Source organism: Bufo gargarizans, chromosome 2, assembly GCF_014858855.1.
Source record: "Bufo gargarizans isolate SCDJY-AF-19 chromosome 2, ASM1485885v1, whole genome shotgun sequence".
In the NCBI taxonomy this organism is placed as follows: domain Eukaryota; kingdom Metazoa; phylum Chordata; class Amphibia; order Anura; family Bufonidae; genus Bufo; species Bufo gargarizans.
This window is the reverse complement of record NC_058081.1, coordinates 336,944,179-336,961,168: the sequence shown is the minus strand read 5'-3', so window position 1 is coordinate 336,961,168 and position 16,990 is coordinate 336,944,179. Positions and strand designations below refer to the sequence as shown.

Below are 16,990 nucleotides of genomic sequence, written 5' to 3'. Positions count from 1 at the left end.
CAACCTTTTGAGGCAATCACTGCAATCAAACGCTTCCTGTAACTGTCAATGAGACATCTGCACCTCTCAGCAGGTATTTTGGCCCACTCCTCATGAGCAAACTGCTCCAGTTGTGTCCGGTTTGAAGGGTGCCTTTTCCAGACTGCATGTTTCAGCTCCTTCCAAAGATGCTCAATAGGATTGAGGTCAGGGCTCATAGAAGGCCACTTTAGAATAGTCCAATTTTTTCCTCTTAGCCATTCTTGGGTGTTTTTAGCGGTGTGTTTTGGGTCATTGTCCTGTTGCAAGACCCATGACCTGCGACTGAGACCAAGCTTTCTGACACTGGCTAGTACATTTCTCTCTAGAATTCCTTGATAGTCTTGAGATTTCATTGTACCCTGCACAGATTCAAGACACCCTGTGCCAGACGCAGCAAAGCAGCCCCAGAACATAACAGAGCCTCCTCCATGTTTCACAGTAGGGACAGTGTTCTTTTCTTGATATGCTTCATTTTTTCGTCTGTGAACATACAGCTGATGTGCCTTGGCAAAAACTTCGATTTTTGTCTCATCTGTCCACAGGACATTCTCCCAGAAGCTTTGTGGCTTGTCAACATGTAGTTTGGCATATTCCAGTCTTGCTTTTTTATGATTCGTTTTCAACAATGGTGTCCTCCTTGGTCGTCTCCCATGTAGTCCACTTTGGCTCAAACAACGACGGATGGTGCGATCTGACACTGATGTTCCTTGAGCATGAAGTTCACCTTGAATCTCTTTAGAAGTCTTTCTAGGCTCTTTTGTTACCATTCGGATTATCCGTCTCTTAGATTTGTCATCAATTTTCCTCCTGCGGCCACGTCCAGGGAGGTTGGCTACAGTCCCATGGATCTTAAACTTATGAATAATATGTGCAACTGTACTCACAGGAACATCTAGTTGCTTGGAGATGGTCTTATAGCCTTTACCTTTAACATGCTTGTCTATAATTTTCTTTCTGATCTCTTGAGACAGCTCTTTCCTTTGCTTCCTCTGGTCCATGTCGAGTGTGGTACACACCATATCACCAAACAACACAGTGATTACCTGGAGCCATATATATGGGCCCAATGGCTGATTACAAGGTTGTAGACACCTGTGATGCTAATTAGTGGACACACCTTGAATTAACATGTCCCTTTGGTCACATTATGTTCTGTGTTTTCTAGGGGTACCATCATTTTTGTCCATGCCTGTTTCATGAGTTTATTTTTTTACATAATTCTGTTGAAGCATGGTTGAAAAACAATGTCTGACTTTCATTGGTTAACATTTATAGAATTTTAATTTATTATTACTTTTGTCAGATTAAAGTTATTTCTGTGACCATTGTGACTTTTTCTTTCATTGACCAAAGGGTACCAACAATTTTGTCCACGTCTGTACAACCTGGTTTCCATTTCAGTAAGCCTCAATGACTCTGTCCTTCAAACAATTCTCAAATATCTGACGTTCAGCCCATCTCTTTTTTATTAATCGCAGACGGGTTATCAGTATAAGCAAGATAAGCCTCTCTAACTTTTAGACTTGCTTGATTGAAAGAGAGCTGGGCCTTCCTCTTGATACCATTCATATAACCCATTATTTTCCCTCACATCACAGCCTTATATGCGTTTCAGAACAAGTCTGGGGTACTCACATGAGCTTCATTATCAGCCTTGTATTCCTCACACCATATATAAAGTTTTTCTACAAACTCCTCCCTTAAGCACAAGTGGGAGGGAAAACGCCAAATATAGTCTGGCCCCTTTGGATATGTATCCATAAGGATCAGAGAAACTGGTGCATGGTCAGAAATTACAATGTCCCCAATCTTCGCCAGTTCCACCCTGTGCATCAGGAAGTGAGGTAGAACTATATAGTCAATTCTAGACCAGGAAGATTGCGGGGGTCGAGTAAAACATGAAGCTCCAGTCATCCGGGTGAAGTTGGCGCCATGGATCTATCAGTCCAGTGCCCCTCATCAACGGCTGTAGAACCTTATCCTGAGGCCCCCCCCCCCCCACTCTGTCACCTACTCGTCTCCGATCCTCCACCCCTTTAACCACAGAGTTAAAGTCACCTCCAATAATTTTGTTTATACATGTGTCACCTAGCAAAAACTTCTCCAGGTCTCTGAAAAAAAGACCATTGTTGGAGTTTGGACCATATATGTTATAAATGCTGTACTGTGTGTCTTGAATTTGTAAAAGTACCTGTGCCCACCTACCCTGTGTATCCATAGATTGCTGTACAATAGTACAGTTCAGTTGCTTATTAATCAAAATTAGTACCCCCGCCTTCCTGTGGTTTGCCGGAGATACTATTACTGTATCCACCCACATCTTCTTCATCCTAGCAAAATCATTCTCCCCCAGGTGGGTTTCCTGCAGGAGAGCAACATCAGGTTTGAGCTTTTTGAGATGTCGGAGGATCATCCCCCTTTTATGGGGTGATCTAAGGTCCTTGACATTCCATGAGACTATTTTCATATTGCATTTCTTAACACACACACACTAGCAACTCAATTTCTTATTACAATCAGAGAGGTAAAAATACTGTAAATATTATTCCCTACCCCTAGGATAACCCTTCCTGCCCTACCCACTCAAAATACTTTCCCCTTAAGTTAGAGCAGCAACTAACTTAAATCTCTTAAACAGAACTTCCTTTTTTCTGGGTTGCGACCCTCGTCCACCTTTCTGAGCTTTAACTTTGAAACTGAGATACCCAGAACCCCTCAAGGAAATGGGCAACAACCATAACAATTCAACCGCGTATGAATAAGAACACAAAACTCCTAGCAAAGTCAGCTAACAGTATCATCGGGCTCTCCGTCTCCTAGGACGGCAGATTGGAACTATCTATCCTGTGGACATCATTCTAATTATTCCTATGATGGAGAAGGGATATTCGTGCCAGACACTGGTATCTGCTATATACTAATCAGTCATCTCCTCGGGTCCGAGGAGTCGCCTCCCATGGGAGATCTTTTACGCCCAGTCCCAGTTCCACGGACTTTGTCTTGGCTGGACTCATGTCTGCGACGCTCCCCTTTAGGCCCATCATGGCATGGTGAACGGTTCTCCTTGTCTGCTCCGAGCGTCCTGCATGCCTTCGATTTTGCAGTGAGTCCATCATCTCCTCCGCTGCCGACGGTTCATGGAAGATAATAGTAGAGCCATCTGCGTGGGTGACCCAGAGTTTAGCAGGGTACATAAGCTAGAATTTTATTTGCCTCTTATGTAGCATAGAACAGACATGACTGAACTCTCTCCTTTTCTTCGCCACCGCCGATTAATAATCTGCAAATAGTAGGACGTCATAGCCTAAGAGCTTTAGTGGGCCCTTCCTGATTCTGAATGCTTTAAGGATCGCCTTCTTGTCCCCATAGTCTAGCAACTTCATTATCACCTGGCGTGGTCTCTGAGCATCACTAGACGGCTCATTAGGTTTTCTCGAACGGGACTCAGGCATGGGTCCAATCCTATGAGCCCGCTCCACCTTATGGCACCCTTCAAGTCCCAGTGCCCGCGGGAGGTCCAGTTCACACAGACCTTTTAAAGCCTGCGGTTTAATAGACTCAGGGAGGCCCAGGAGGCGTAAATTGTTTCGCCTTGAATGGTTTTCTAAGTCTTCCACTCGGTCCCACAGTACATCATTTTGTTTGGTCAGTTTGTTTATTTTATGAGTGTACTTGGCATTGTCTGTCTCCAGAGATAGAGTCCTATGCTCCAGTTCCTCTATTTTCACATCATGCTGCACAATGGCCTCATGTAGTTGTTGTAATGAGGCTGACAGCGTTTTTGTTAGGGTCTCCCTAATATCTGGAGCCAGGTGTGTGGCCACTTCAATGGCTAGAGATTTATAATCTATATTAGGGGGAGCAGAAGGCACCGAATGACTCACCTCTTTCCTGTGTCTCCAGCACTGGCTCCGGTAAGGGAGAGCGCACATCCGCCATCTTGCCCAGCGCTTCTCCTGCACTGTTGTTGGAAGTGAGGCTCTGACTACCGCTGCGCAGGAGATACCGATCCATGGAAGGAATACTGCGGTAAGTCAGGGGTCCCGGTCACTCGATTATTATCCCCTCCGGTCGCTATAGGGGAAATGAGAGCTGTTTGCAGGTGGGCGAGTGTCGGAGCTCCTTCACTCCACTGCTCGCATCCCAGCGCCAGAACCGGAAGTCCCGGACCTAATTCTAAATGCCGGTCCGGGTTTTGGCAGCACCTTGCTGTCCTTAAATATGCAGCTGGGCTCAGAAGCCATGTCTCTGTTTTGAGATCTGGACGCCTTGTGTGTGGATGAAGGCTTGCTACCTGTTTGGCGTGAAAACAGGTTGGTGCTGCTATGGTCAAGGACTCTTTGAATTGCCGCATGGTGTGAATTACCACCAACATCGCAAGGTGACTTTTTGCTTGATTATGACTGCTTGTTTTGTCACTTGCCTAAAGTGTGAATAAAATACTGAACCGTTGGATCCAAAGAATTTGTTGTTGCCTCTATACTGCGTCCGCTAATCCTGTCTACCAGAGCAAAACCCCACAGTATGCAAATTAGTTCTCCTCCAAAAGGAAGAAAATTTCCCATACCATCTACAGATAGTCATCCTGTAAGTCAATATATGACCCATTCAGGAATTTATCCTTAATCATTCCATAGAAGGGCGCTGCTTGGCTGGGTAAGGCTTTTGATAGAGCTCTTAGTGAGTACTGTTTTTTGCTGTGGCACAGAGTGGCATAGAGAATCTGACAATGTTCCCTGGAAAAACTAGCTGACATTGAAGAGACAGTTTTTTTCTTCTGGAGGAGAGATTATTTGCACACCTAAGTGTAGCAGATATTTTACCTTGTGAGTTTTCAATGTTCCATTTTAAGTTTTAAAAAAATTGCAAGAATTTACAAGTAACTTCTCCATCAAGGTCAGTGCCTTGGAACACAGAAATCACAATAACACCCTTTCATGCTATATCTCAGAATTGAATATTGAGACATTTTAAATTCCCCAAGAGACAATGTGGCTATTGTTCTACGAATTCTTATGTTAAATGGCTGCTTTTTACTCTTCAAACCCTTCGCTCATCAGACATTTGGCAGATACAGCAACAGATTAGCTACAACAGTTAAAGAGGACCTTTCACTTGTATAAACTATGTGAACTGAGTATGCTGCCATATAGAGCGGCGCCCGCGGATCTCACTGCACTTACTATTATCCCCAGGCGCCGTTCTGTTCTCCCGTTATAGGCTCCGGTACCTTTGCTCCTTAAGTTATAGCAGGCGGGTCTTCCGTTGTCCTGTGGGCGTCTCCTTCTCCTAGGCTGCAGCGCTGGCCAATCGCAGTGCACAGCTCACAGCCTGGGAGAAAAAAACCTGCTGTCCGCATTTTTTGAGGACCCTTTGAAATGAATGGGTCTTCATCCAATCCGCCGAAAGAATGGAATGGACACGGAAACAAAATACGTTCATGTGAATGTAGCCGTAGATCTGTGTCTGTCTGCTTCCTTCCACCGGTCTAGAATGAGGAGTCATTCATAGTACTCAGGGCCAAAAAGATCCTGTCTGTGATGTCTGACCCCTTACAACCTTGCGGGATGAGAGAGAAGTATTCATTTTTGTTGAAAGCAGGGAATCATTTACAATTTTGTTCCGTTTTTAGTCAATGCCTAACATTGTGAGAAGCATTTTCATGTTAGAAAGAAGGGAGAATGTACCTCTGAACCTCAAAGTCTGAATAAGACAAATGACTATAGGGCTCACTATTTATCATAGGATTTTCTTTTAGTACACTGACGACTACTAAACTGTGACAATCATCGCCAGTGTATCAAGACATGACCGTTTGCATTTCTGTGAATAAGTCACAAAAAGATCCATAATAATATGAAAAATGTATGGTCATCTAGCAACTCTATATTCCGCTTTTCACTCATCTGTGTGACATGTGAGTGGTGGCTACAACTGGTCAAACATCAATGTAGCAAGCACACCAAACTCCCAGGTGCAAATTTACTAAGCCTGCAGCGTACTTACCAACGTTTAGGTTGGTAAAATCGGGGCATCCAAAACCTTGCCCCTGGAAATGCCCTGACTCCATCCAGAGACGCCCATTTACAGGTCGAGTTATTGTTAGTCCCGCACATTTCTGGCTTGGGACAGTCCAAATTTGCTGGGAATATCTCTGAAAATCAGGGACAGCAACTATGCTGCAGATGGAGTACACTTAGACAGGCTATGTAGACCTGCACCAGATTTATCATAGGGGCTTAATGATAATTGCGGTGCAGGGATAGACTCTATTGGTTGACTTTGAGATAGAATTTTATGCCAGAATTGTGGTACAATTTTGTATACATAAAGTCTATCTGAGTTTTCAAAAAAGTTTGCATAAAGTTTGCATAATGGCTCTGCTTCTTTGTACAGTCATAACTATGAATGAACAGGTCTTTTTTGGGCTTCCCTAATGTCTCTGTCTTCTCTGTCTCTTTTACCAGGGACAGATCTGGCCTAACAGGCAGTGGACTGGAATTTAGGTGGAAGTGAGACCCCTAGTGGCCAGTACTTCACAGCTTTTTTTCCAGGTGGATGCAGGCAGATTTTTAAAACAAAGTGATTTAGAAATGTGTAACTTACACCATTATCTATTTAATATTTAAATTAAATTGTTTGAATATACAGGACTCCTTAAAGGGGTTCTGCACTTTCGTTTAACGGATGATCTATCCTGTTTGAGAAGGCAGCAGCGCTGCAGCCTTCTCACTGTTTACCGCCGGCCCAGTGTCGTCACGGCTAGTATCAACTAGCATGGGAGCGGCTAAGCTCCATTCAAGTGAACAGAGCTTAGCTCCGCCCACGCTAGTAGATACTAGTCGTGACGTCAGTGGGCCGGCGGCAAACAGTGAGAAGGCCGCAGTGCTGCTGGAGCGCCGCTGCCTTCTCAAACAGCTGATCGGCGGGGGTCCCGGGTGTCGGACCCCTGCCGATCAGAAGCTGATGACCTATCCAGAGGATAGATCATCAGTTAAATGAAAGTGCAGAACCCCTTTAAGTCCTGTCCCCTTTCATATGAAGTATCTTCCATCCCACAAAATCCCACCCCCTTGTTCAGCAAGTCAGAAAAAAGTTTGGAAACCCTAGTTGCATCAGATTGCATTGAAATAACTACAAATTTCACCACTTTTTTAGGCCTCTTGCACACAAACGTTGTGCATCTGCTCCGTGCATTTGCGGTCCCCAATGCATGGGCAACATCCATGCGGCGGCCGGGACAGATCGAGACCCATTCCACTTAAAAAGGGTCCGTGATCCGTCCGCACCGCAAAAAAATGGAACAAGTTCTATTTTTTTGCGGTGCGGAGGCACAGGCAGAAACACCACGGAAGTACTCCGTAGTGCTTCCAAGAGGTTCCGATCAGTGCTTCTGTTCTGCATCTCCGTGATTGCGGACCCATTCAAGTGAATGAGGCTGCATTTGTGATGCGGAGTGCACACGGGCCGGCACCATCTTGGATTCCCGCAGCGAGCATTGGAGCAGTGTCGGAGGTGGCGGCTCAGGATGGATGAAATATATAATTCCTTATATATAAGTCCATATATAATTTATACTCCGATATATAGTCATCCTGTAAGTAGGATATGTGCTAACCTTTTGCCTAGTGGGCTAAGTGCTGATTCTACTGGCTCTTCAAGCACTGGACGGCCTGGAGCAGCAGCTACACCTGCCAATGAGCCTCCTCGCTGTCTGCACGGCCAGCCGTGTGGCAGTCAGCTACACGCCTACACCTGCCAAGGAGCCTCCTTGCTGTCTGCACGGCCAGCCGTGTGGCAGTCAGCTACACACCTACACCTGCCAAGGAGCCTCCTTGCTGTCTGCACCGCCGAGCCGTGTGGCAGTCATCTAGTAGCTACACGGGCCAAGGAGCCTCCTCGCTGTCTGCACGGCCAGCCGTGTCGCAGTCAGCTACACGCCTACACCTGCCAAGGAGCCTCCTTGCTGTCTGCACCGCCGAGCCGTGTGGCAGTCATCTAGTAGCTACACGGGCCAAGGAGCCTCCTCGCTGTCTGCACGGCCAGCCGTGTGGCAGTCAGCTAGTAGCTACACCTGCCAAGGAGCCTCCTCGCTGTCTGCACGGCCAGCCGTGTGGCAGTCAGCTACACACCTACACCTGCCAAGGAGCCTCCTTGCTGTCTGCACCGCCGAGCCGTGTGGCAGTCATCTAGTAGCTACACGGGCCAAGGAGCCTCCTCGCTGTCTGCACGGCCAGCCGTGTGGCAGTCAGCTACACGCCTACACCTGCCAAGGAGCCTCCTTGCTGTCTGCACCGCCGAGCCGTGTGGCAGTCATCTAGTAGCTACACGGGCCAAGGAGCCTCCTCGCTGTCTGCACGGCCAGCCGTGTGGCAGTCAGCTAGTAGCTACACCTGCCAAGGAGCCTCCTCGCTGTCTGCACGGCCAGCCGTGTGGCAGTCAGCTACACGCCTACACCTGCCAAGGAGCCTCCTCGCTGTCTGCACGGCCAGCAGTGTGGCAGTCAGCTACACGCCTACACCTGCCAAGGAGCCTCCTCGCTGTCTGCACGGCCAGCCGTGTGGCAGTCAGCTACACGCCTACACCTGCCAAGGAGCCTCCTCGCTGTCTGCACGGCCAGCCGTGTGGCAGTCAGCTAGTAGCTACACGGGCCAAGGAGCCTCCTCGCTGTCTGCACGGCCAGCCGTGTGGCAGTCAGCTAGTAGCTACACGGGCCAAGGAGCCTCCTCGCTGTCTGCACGGCCAGCCGTGTGGCAGTCAGCTACATCCCTACACCTGCCAAGGAGCCTCCTCGCTGTCTGCACGGCCAGCCGTGTGGCAGTCAGCTACACGCCTACATCTGCCAAGGAGCCTCCTTGCTGTCTGCACGGCCAGCCGTGTGGCAGTCAGCTACACGCCTACACCTGCCAAGGAGCCTCCTCGCTGTCTGCACGGCCAGCCGTGTGGCAGTCATCTAGTAGCTACACCGGCCAAGGAGCCTCCTCGCTGTCTGCACGGCCAGCTGTGTGGCAGTCAGCTACACGCCTACACCGGCCAAGGAGCCTCCTCGCTGTCTGCACGGCCAGCCGTGTGGCAGTCAGCTACACGCCTACACCGGCCAAGGAGCCTCCTCGCTGTCTGCACGGCCAGCCGTGTGGCAGTCAGCTACACGCCTACACCTGCCAAGGAGCCTCCTCGCTGTCTGCACGGCCAGCCGTGTGGCAGTCAGCTACATGCCTACATCTGCCAAGGAGCCTCCTCGCTGTCTGCACGGCCAGCCGTGTGGCAGTCAGCTACAAGCCTACACCTGCCAAGGAGCCTCCTCGCTGTCTGCACGGCCAGCCGTGTGGCAGTCATCTAGTAGCTACACCGGCCAAGGAGCCTCCTCGCTGTCTGCACGGCCAGCTGTGTGGCAGTCAGCTACACGCCTACACCGGCCAAGGAGCCTCCTCGCTGTCTGCACGGCCAGCCGTGTGGCAGTCAGCTACACGCCTACACCGGCCAAGGAGCCTCCTCGCTGTCTGCACGGCCAGCCGTGTGGCAGTCAGCTACACGCCTACACCTGCCAAGGAGCCTCCTCGCTGTCTGCACGGCCAGCCGTGTGGCAGTCAGCTACATGCCTACATCTGCCAAGGAGCCTCCTCGCTGTCTGCACGGCCAGCCGTGTGGCAGTCAGCTACAAGCCTACACCTGCCAAGGAGCCTCCTCGCTGTCTGCACGGCCAGCTGTGTGGCAGTCAGCTACACGCCTACACCTGCCAAGGAGCCTCCTCGCTGTCTGCACGGCCAGCCGTGTGGCAGTCAGCTACATGCCTACATCTGCCAAGGAGCCTCCTCGCTGTCTGCACGGCCAGCCGTGTGGCAGTCAGCTACAAGCCTACACCTGCCAAGGAGCCTCCTCGCTGTCTGCACGGCCAGCTGTGTGGCAGTCAGCTACACGCCTACACCGGCCAAGGAGCCTCCTCGCTGTCTGCACGGCCAGCCGTGTGGCAGTCAGCTACACGCCTACACCGGCCAAGGAGCCTCCTCGCTGTCTGCACGGCCAGCCGTGTGGCAGTCAGCTACACGCCTACACCTGCCAAGGAGCCTCCTCGCTGTCTGCACGGCCAGCAGTGTGGCAGTCAGCTACACGCCTACACCTGCCAAGGAGCCTCCTCGCTGTCTGCACGGCCAGCCGTGTGGCAGTCAGCTACAAGCCTACACCTGCCAAGGAGCCTCCTCGCTGTCTGCACGGCCAGCTGTGTGGCAGTCAGCTACACGCCTACACCTGCCAAGGAGCCTCCTCGCTGTCTGCACGGCCAGCCGTGTGGCAGTCAGCTACATGCCTACATCTGCCAAGGAGCCTCCTCGCTGTCTGCACGGCCAGCCGTGTGGCAGTCAGCTACAAGCCTACACCTGCCAAGGAGCCTCCTCGCTGTCTGCACGGCCAGCCGTGTGGCAGTCAGCTACACGCCTACACCTGCCAAGGAATTTTCTCTGTATCCCAGTCCGGCCCTGGTGCTATCCGCACATTATAGAACGTGTCCTATCTTTGTAACTTTGTGCAGAGTAGAAAAGGCAGCTCTACAATAGGGCCCGGGCGGTGTTTGTGGACAACGTGGTGTGAATGCTGCACAATCGATGAGTAACCACCACCGGAGACTACCTGGTTACATACAGGCTCTATCAATCACATAACTTCAGTGTAACCAGAGGCTCGCCATGGATGGTGAACTCTCCGATCACATACATGCAGCTTTCCTCTAGCCTGGAAGGGTGCTGTGCCCAGATGGGTGGAATGCAGCAGCTCTCTTCTAGAGGTGGGTTTGTCTGGATGCTCTACATTAAAGCCATGCTGTGCCCGCTAAGATGCTACAAAGCAAGGACTACAAAAAATAAATAAATAAATAATAATATGAATGCCCCTTCAGTACTGGGAGAGAGCAGCCACTGTTTCTCACGTCCCTGCAATCTCCCTGCTCTATGAATTGGAGAGATCTGCTGCATCCTCCATGGTCCGGAAAAATGGGGAGGGGGGAGACAAAAATAAAATAATACATAATAGAGGTGTATAGGTGGCAGGTGTACAGTAATAAGGGGAGTGTAGCGGTGTGGGGACGAAGAGCCCGTGCAGCCGCCTCTGCTACACCTGCCCGGCCCACCACGGAGCTCACACCCAGGAGGAGCAGCGGGGGCGGGGCCAGCGCATCCTATGTGCGAGCCGAGAGGGGCATGCGGTATGTATTGTAGCGGCCAAGGACTTCACAAGGTCGCGGTCTCCTCCCGCAGCACGAGCCGCACTGTCTCTCTGTCACCACACTACCAACTTTCCAGGCAGAGCACTTCAAGCATGGAGGCAGACTTGCTCCCTTTTTGACTCCCGCCCTATGGGGCTGGGCCAATTAGAATGCAGTAAGGTTGAATTCCCGGGCTGTGATTGGACGGCGGTGTGATGCCAGTCACGTGGGCTGCAGTTAGTGCAGTAGAGTCCTGCTCCCTGTCTCTCCCGTCACTCGCTGCTCGTCCGCTCCGGCAGTCCCCGCCCCTGTAGTAAAAGCTTCCAGCGCCCGGCTCTCCCGTGACAGCAGCCTGACCGTGTACCCGCCGGCATGGGCTGCAGCAACTCGTCGTCTGCGGGAGGTAAGACCATTGGGAGTAATGCTGCCGGCTGTGCCATAGTGTCTGCCCTCTTATGTATGGAGCATATAATACCACCATTGTGCATTGTACACACTGGGCGTTAAATCTGCACAAACGTACCAAGCCAGGTAGGTTTTGCATATGGGACATTTGGCTAGAATGCTGGCTATTGTAGAAGACTTCATTTACCATTTGATGCTATAGATCTCATTGGACTACTATTTTATTTCACCTGTTAGGATATATAGCGGGTAATGGGTGGCAGGCGGTGTTTACTAAGTAGATGGATGCCGCTGATTTTCATTAACACCATGTGGTGCTCCCTTATCTGATCTCCCCACTGAAGCTGCCAGTGGGACCCCGCTGATCACCGCCATGTCACCATGGGTTGTCCTGATGGTTATGCTGTATATTCCCAGTTCACTGCACATCTGTTCTCTGTATTTTTCTATCTGGAGTTTGCATGAAATCCTGAAAATACCTTTGCAGGATTCATAGGACAATCTGAACCAGCTAGTATAATTATTTCTGTGCTGTATGTCAGTATGTAGGATGGGGCAGGAAAGGGGTTAGGATGGGGCACGATGGCGGTATGGAGGGTTATCCGGAGCGACACTCTTCTTGCCGGAGAGCTATTATGTGGTAGTGATTGATGGGGATCCTGAAGTCAGACCTGTTATAGTCGTATCCTTTCCATGTCCCTGGAGGGAATGCGTTTTTCTCATATTTTTGTGATGTCATCGGTCACCAGTGGAGACCATCCAAAAGTAGAATAAAGAGGAGCATACTTGGCCATCATCAGGAGGCTTGTAAGGACCTGTATGAAGGACACCAGAAAATGTGTATGTATATCTGCATCAGCGCTAGGGCTTTTGTATTACGTCAAGTAGACCTCTTCATAGAGAGCACATAAGTGATCCTCTTCAGGGCATGTGCCATAAAGTGCAGCCAAAGTGCTTTTATGGCCGTGTTTAAAGATGGCAAATGAGGATAGACACGGTACTCACACGCTGATTACTGCCCATTTACATCATACATCCGTGTAAGTGCTAGATACGTGTGTGCGTTATATATAATGCTGAACGGCAAGATAATGTTATATCTCACAGGACCAGAATCAAGTCTGCTTTTCTACTACCTTTCCAAATATTCTGTCTAAGGGTCCATTCACATGTCCGTGTGGGTTTTGCGGATCCGCAAAACACGGACATCGGCGATGTGCGTTCCGCATTTTGCGGACCGCACATCGCCGGCACTTAATAGAAAATGCCTATTCTTGTCCGCAATTGCGGACAAGAATAGGACGTTCTATTCTTGTCCGCAATTGCGGACAAGAATAGGACGTTCTATTTTTTCGGGATCGGAATTGCGGACCCGGAAGTGCGGATCTGCAATTCCGGATCCGGGCAGCACATCGTGGTTTGAAGAAATGTAGCTGTGTCTGTATCGGAACGACATAACCTGATTGCAGAGTTTACGAATCTAGTTTCTAAGCAGTATTTGACAAATCTACTCTTTACTCATCCACTACAAGTTACAGGGGTGCACCACCAATGAGGCCAGGTGAGGCGATCGCCTCAGGCAGCACCAGGTAGGGGCAAGAGGGGGCAGCGGAAGGGCCATGGGCAATGAGCGCTTTCGTTGTGTCAAAGGGATTAGGTTAAGAAATTGGCATTGGGAGGGGGGTTCAATTTTCGCTGACAAGTTAGGCTACTTTCACACTCTCGTTTTGGGCTGATCCGTCATGGATCTGCATAAACGGATCCGTTAATCTGTTACAATAATACAACCGCATGCATCCGTCATGAACTGATCCGTTTGTATTATCTGTAACATAGCCAAGACGGATCCGTCATGAACTCCATTGAAAGTCAATGGGAGACGGATCAGTTTTCTATTGTCAGAGAAAACGGATCCGTCCCCATTGACTTACATTGTGTGCCAGGACGGATCCGTTTGGCTCAGTATCGTCAAGCGGACAGCAAAACGCTGCAGGCAGTGTTTTGGTGTCCGCCTCCAGAGTGGAATAGACTGAACTGATGCATTCTGAGCAGATCCTTATCCATTCAGAATGCATTAGGGCAAAACTGATCCATTTTGGACCGCTTGGATCTCAGAAATGGAAAGCCAAAACGCCAGTGTGAAAGTAGCCTTAGTAGGGTACGTCCTACCCTATTCACATGCAGCAGAAATAACTTTCAATGAATGACCACAAGACGGCTTTTAAAAGTCTGGAAAACCCGAAAACCGTGTTGCATTACAATCTGCCGACACATTTGAGCCAGAAATGATTGGATTCCTGCCGCTGACGCTTTGAAATGCACATCTTGGATTTGCCTAGGGCAGATCCTGAACAGGAGTATACCCTTAGACCATGTTAGGATTGGACTCTTGGCACGGTGTAAAAGCTCTCTTCCCTCTGTAGATCTATGTGTACTCCTAATTGAAGTTCACACAACAGTAGGGAGATCAATGCTAGCTAATAGATGGATGGACACATGAGAAATGTCCTTTTCACTTCAGCAATAACAGTCACCAGAGTATTGAGGGTTCATACCAGGACAGTTACTGTAAGTGTGGAACGGCTGCTCCTTAAATGCATGTATTTTTTTGTAACAGAGTTTCTTTACAAATTTTACTTTATTTGGCTTCTGCAGCTTCTGTGTTTCACAGACCATAGCAAGCTGCAGAAATCCACAGTGAAATCCGTCAGGGCTTGTTTGGCGCCTCGGTCTCCAGCTCCCCTCTCTCCTTTCCTGAACTATTATCTAGTCCAGTGATGCCCAACCTGCGGCCCTCCAGCTGTTATAAAACTACAACTCCCACCATGCAATGTTGTAGGCTGTCCAAGCATTCTGGGAGTTGTAGTTTTGCAACAGCCGGAGGGCCGCAGGTTGGGCATCCCTGATTTAGGATGATTTATGGCCAGATTAAAGTTTGATTTGTTGATAAATAAATTTACGATCAGGAAAGGTGCCCCCATAGCCCTTAAATGGGACGGATTAAAAACCTTCTATAAAAAGTCAATGGCCAGCATTTTTTTTAAATTGTGTATTTTGCAGGGGATTGGGCAAAGAAAAACCATTAGGAAATTCTTCAGTAAGGGTAAAGCCACATGTGACACCATTGGTGCGACCTGTTATCGGGTGTATTGAAGTCAAAAACTATAATAGTGTCCAGTTTTCCTGAAAATTGTTAGGCTACTTTCACACTTGTGTTTTGGGTGGATCCATCATGGATCTGCAAAAGTGGATCTGTTACAATAATACAACCTCATGCATCTGTCATGAACGGATCCGGTTATATTATCTGTAGCCAAGACGGATCCGTCATGAACTCCATTGAAAGTCAATGGGAGACGGATCCGCTTTCTATTGTGCCAGATTGTGTCATAGAAAACGGATCCATCCCCATTGACTTACATTGTGTGCCAGGACGGATCCGTTTGGCTCAGTTTCATCAGACGGACACCAAAACGCTGCAAGCAGTGTTCTGGTGTCCTCCTCCAGAGCGGAATGGAGACTGATCGGAGGCAAACTGATGCATTCTGAGCGGATCCTTTTCCATTCAGAATGCATTAGGGTGAAACTGATCCGCTTTGGACCTTGTGAGAGCCCTGAACGGATCTGACAACCGGAAAGCCAAAAATGCCAGTGTTAAAGTAGCCTTAGTCTGTTAGATTGTGCAAGTAATACAGACACTACGCAGACATAAATTTGTGTAATTCTGTGCAGGTCCTCATGCTACATATAGGGTAGGTTCACATGCTACATTTTGCATCCATCCTTTTCCAAGAACAGCACAACTGATAAGGGGCATGGATGGTATTAGCTAGGGTGCACTCACACGCTGTGGACTTTGCAGAAATACATTTGCCATCCCATTCAAATGAATGGAACAGATTTTCAGTTGCAGAAATGTCTGCAACAAAATCTGCAGTGCATGAATGCATACTTATGCGGAACGATTAAAAGAATTACCGGTACATTTAGTCTTGAGAAGAGATATCTTAAGGTGCACAGCCTGAGAATCGGGCAGATTATCGTGAACGACCGTTCCTGCGAACAGTCAGTCCCGACAATCTGTCCATGTAAACGTGTCGCCGATCACCCGATGAACAAGGGAAACGTTCTTTCATCGGGTGATCCTGTTGCTCGTGCAGATACTATCGATCATGGTTTCTGGGCAGCAGATTGTGTGGTCTAAACAGCGACCTGCTGCTCAGAAGCCATAATTCTGTATGAGGACGAGGGATCGCTATAGCTATGTAAATGTATCAGTCCTTCACTGAACGAGGGGCCAACTGTCGGGAAGTAACGCTTCTTTCCCGACAATCCGCCTGTGTAAATCCAGCTTAAGGGGGGACATGATTAACCTATATAAATGGGCCGTACAAACAAAAACTGTTCCATGTAAAATCCCCGTGAAAGACAAGGGAGCCCTGCTTCCGACTGGAGAAGAAAAAGTTTAGTTTGCAGAGGCGTTAAAGGGGTTACCCCATGACTAATTTAAAAAAATAATAGATGTTACACTGCAATCTCTTTCTAACAAAGCTAGAACCAGCCCTGTGCCTCAGATGGATCCAGAGATCTCCCCATAAATTTTCTGCTAGATTTATATCAAGCTGTCAGCTCAAAGGGCATGTCCTTTCTGCTACAGCTCAGGAGGCGTGTCTCAGCTCTTCCTATCACAGCTCAGGAGGTGTGTCTTTTCTGCTGCAGCTCAGGAGGTGTGTCTCAGCTCTGCTTATCACAGCTCAGAGGGTGTGTCTTTTCTGCTGCAGCTCAGGAGGCGTGTCTCAGCTCTGCTTATCACAGCTCAGGAGGTGTGTCTTTTCTGCTGCAGCTCAGGAGGCGTGTCTCAGCTCTGCCTATCACAGCTCAGGAGGCAGTTGAAGGATTAAAAAAAGCATGTGTGGCGATCTCAGTGAGCCGGACAAAGATATAGGAAAAATAGCAAACAGCAGGTGGCGCTATACAGATACATTTTTAATTGCATGCAATTGCAAGAGTTTTCAGATCCAGGTGCTGGTTTGAAAACTGCAAAAAAACAATTCGTAGGACAACCCCTTTAAGGCTTCATCCACATTAGTACTGTAAATCTATGGAACAGTCTACCTCAGGAGGTGATAATGGCAGGAATAGTAGATGGTTTTAAAAAATGGCTTAAGTCACACGGCTGTATGGCTTTTTCAGTGTTTTGCGGTCCGTTTTTAACGGATCCGTTCTGTTTTTTGTTTCCGTTGTGGTTCTGTTTTTCCGTATGTCATTTACAGTAATTACATAGAAAAAATTGGGCTGGGCATAACCTTTTTTAATAGATGGTTCCACAAAAACGGTTATGGAAGACATACGGAGTACGTTCCGTATGTG

The 16,990-nt window shown here is 48.7% G+C and overlaps 1 protein-coding gene across 1 annotated transcript in view; it reads left to right on the top strand.

The window, feature by feature from the left end:
- Positions 1-11,480: 11,480 nt before the first annotated feature.
- The window catches only part of C2H12orf75 (chromosome 2 C12orf75 homolog), a 67,783-nt gene continuing 62,273 nt past the window's right edge, over positions 11,481-16,990 (top strand). The window contains exon 1 of the mRNA XM_044277275.1: positions 11,481-11,618. Within this exon, the coding sequence (XP_044133210.1) occupies positions 11,588-11,618 (31 nt within the window). The 5' untranslated portion in view covers positions 11,481-11,587. The remainder of the gene's footprint in view (positions 11,619-16,990) is intronic.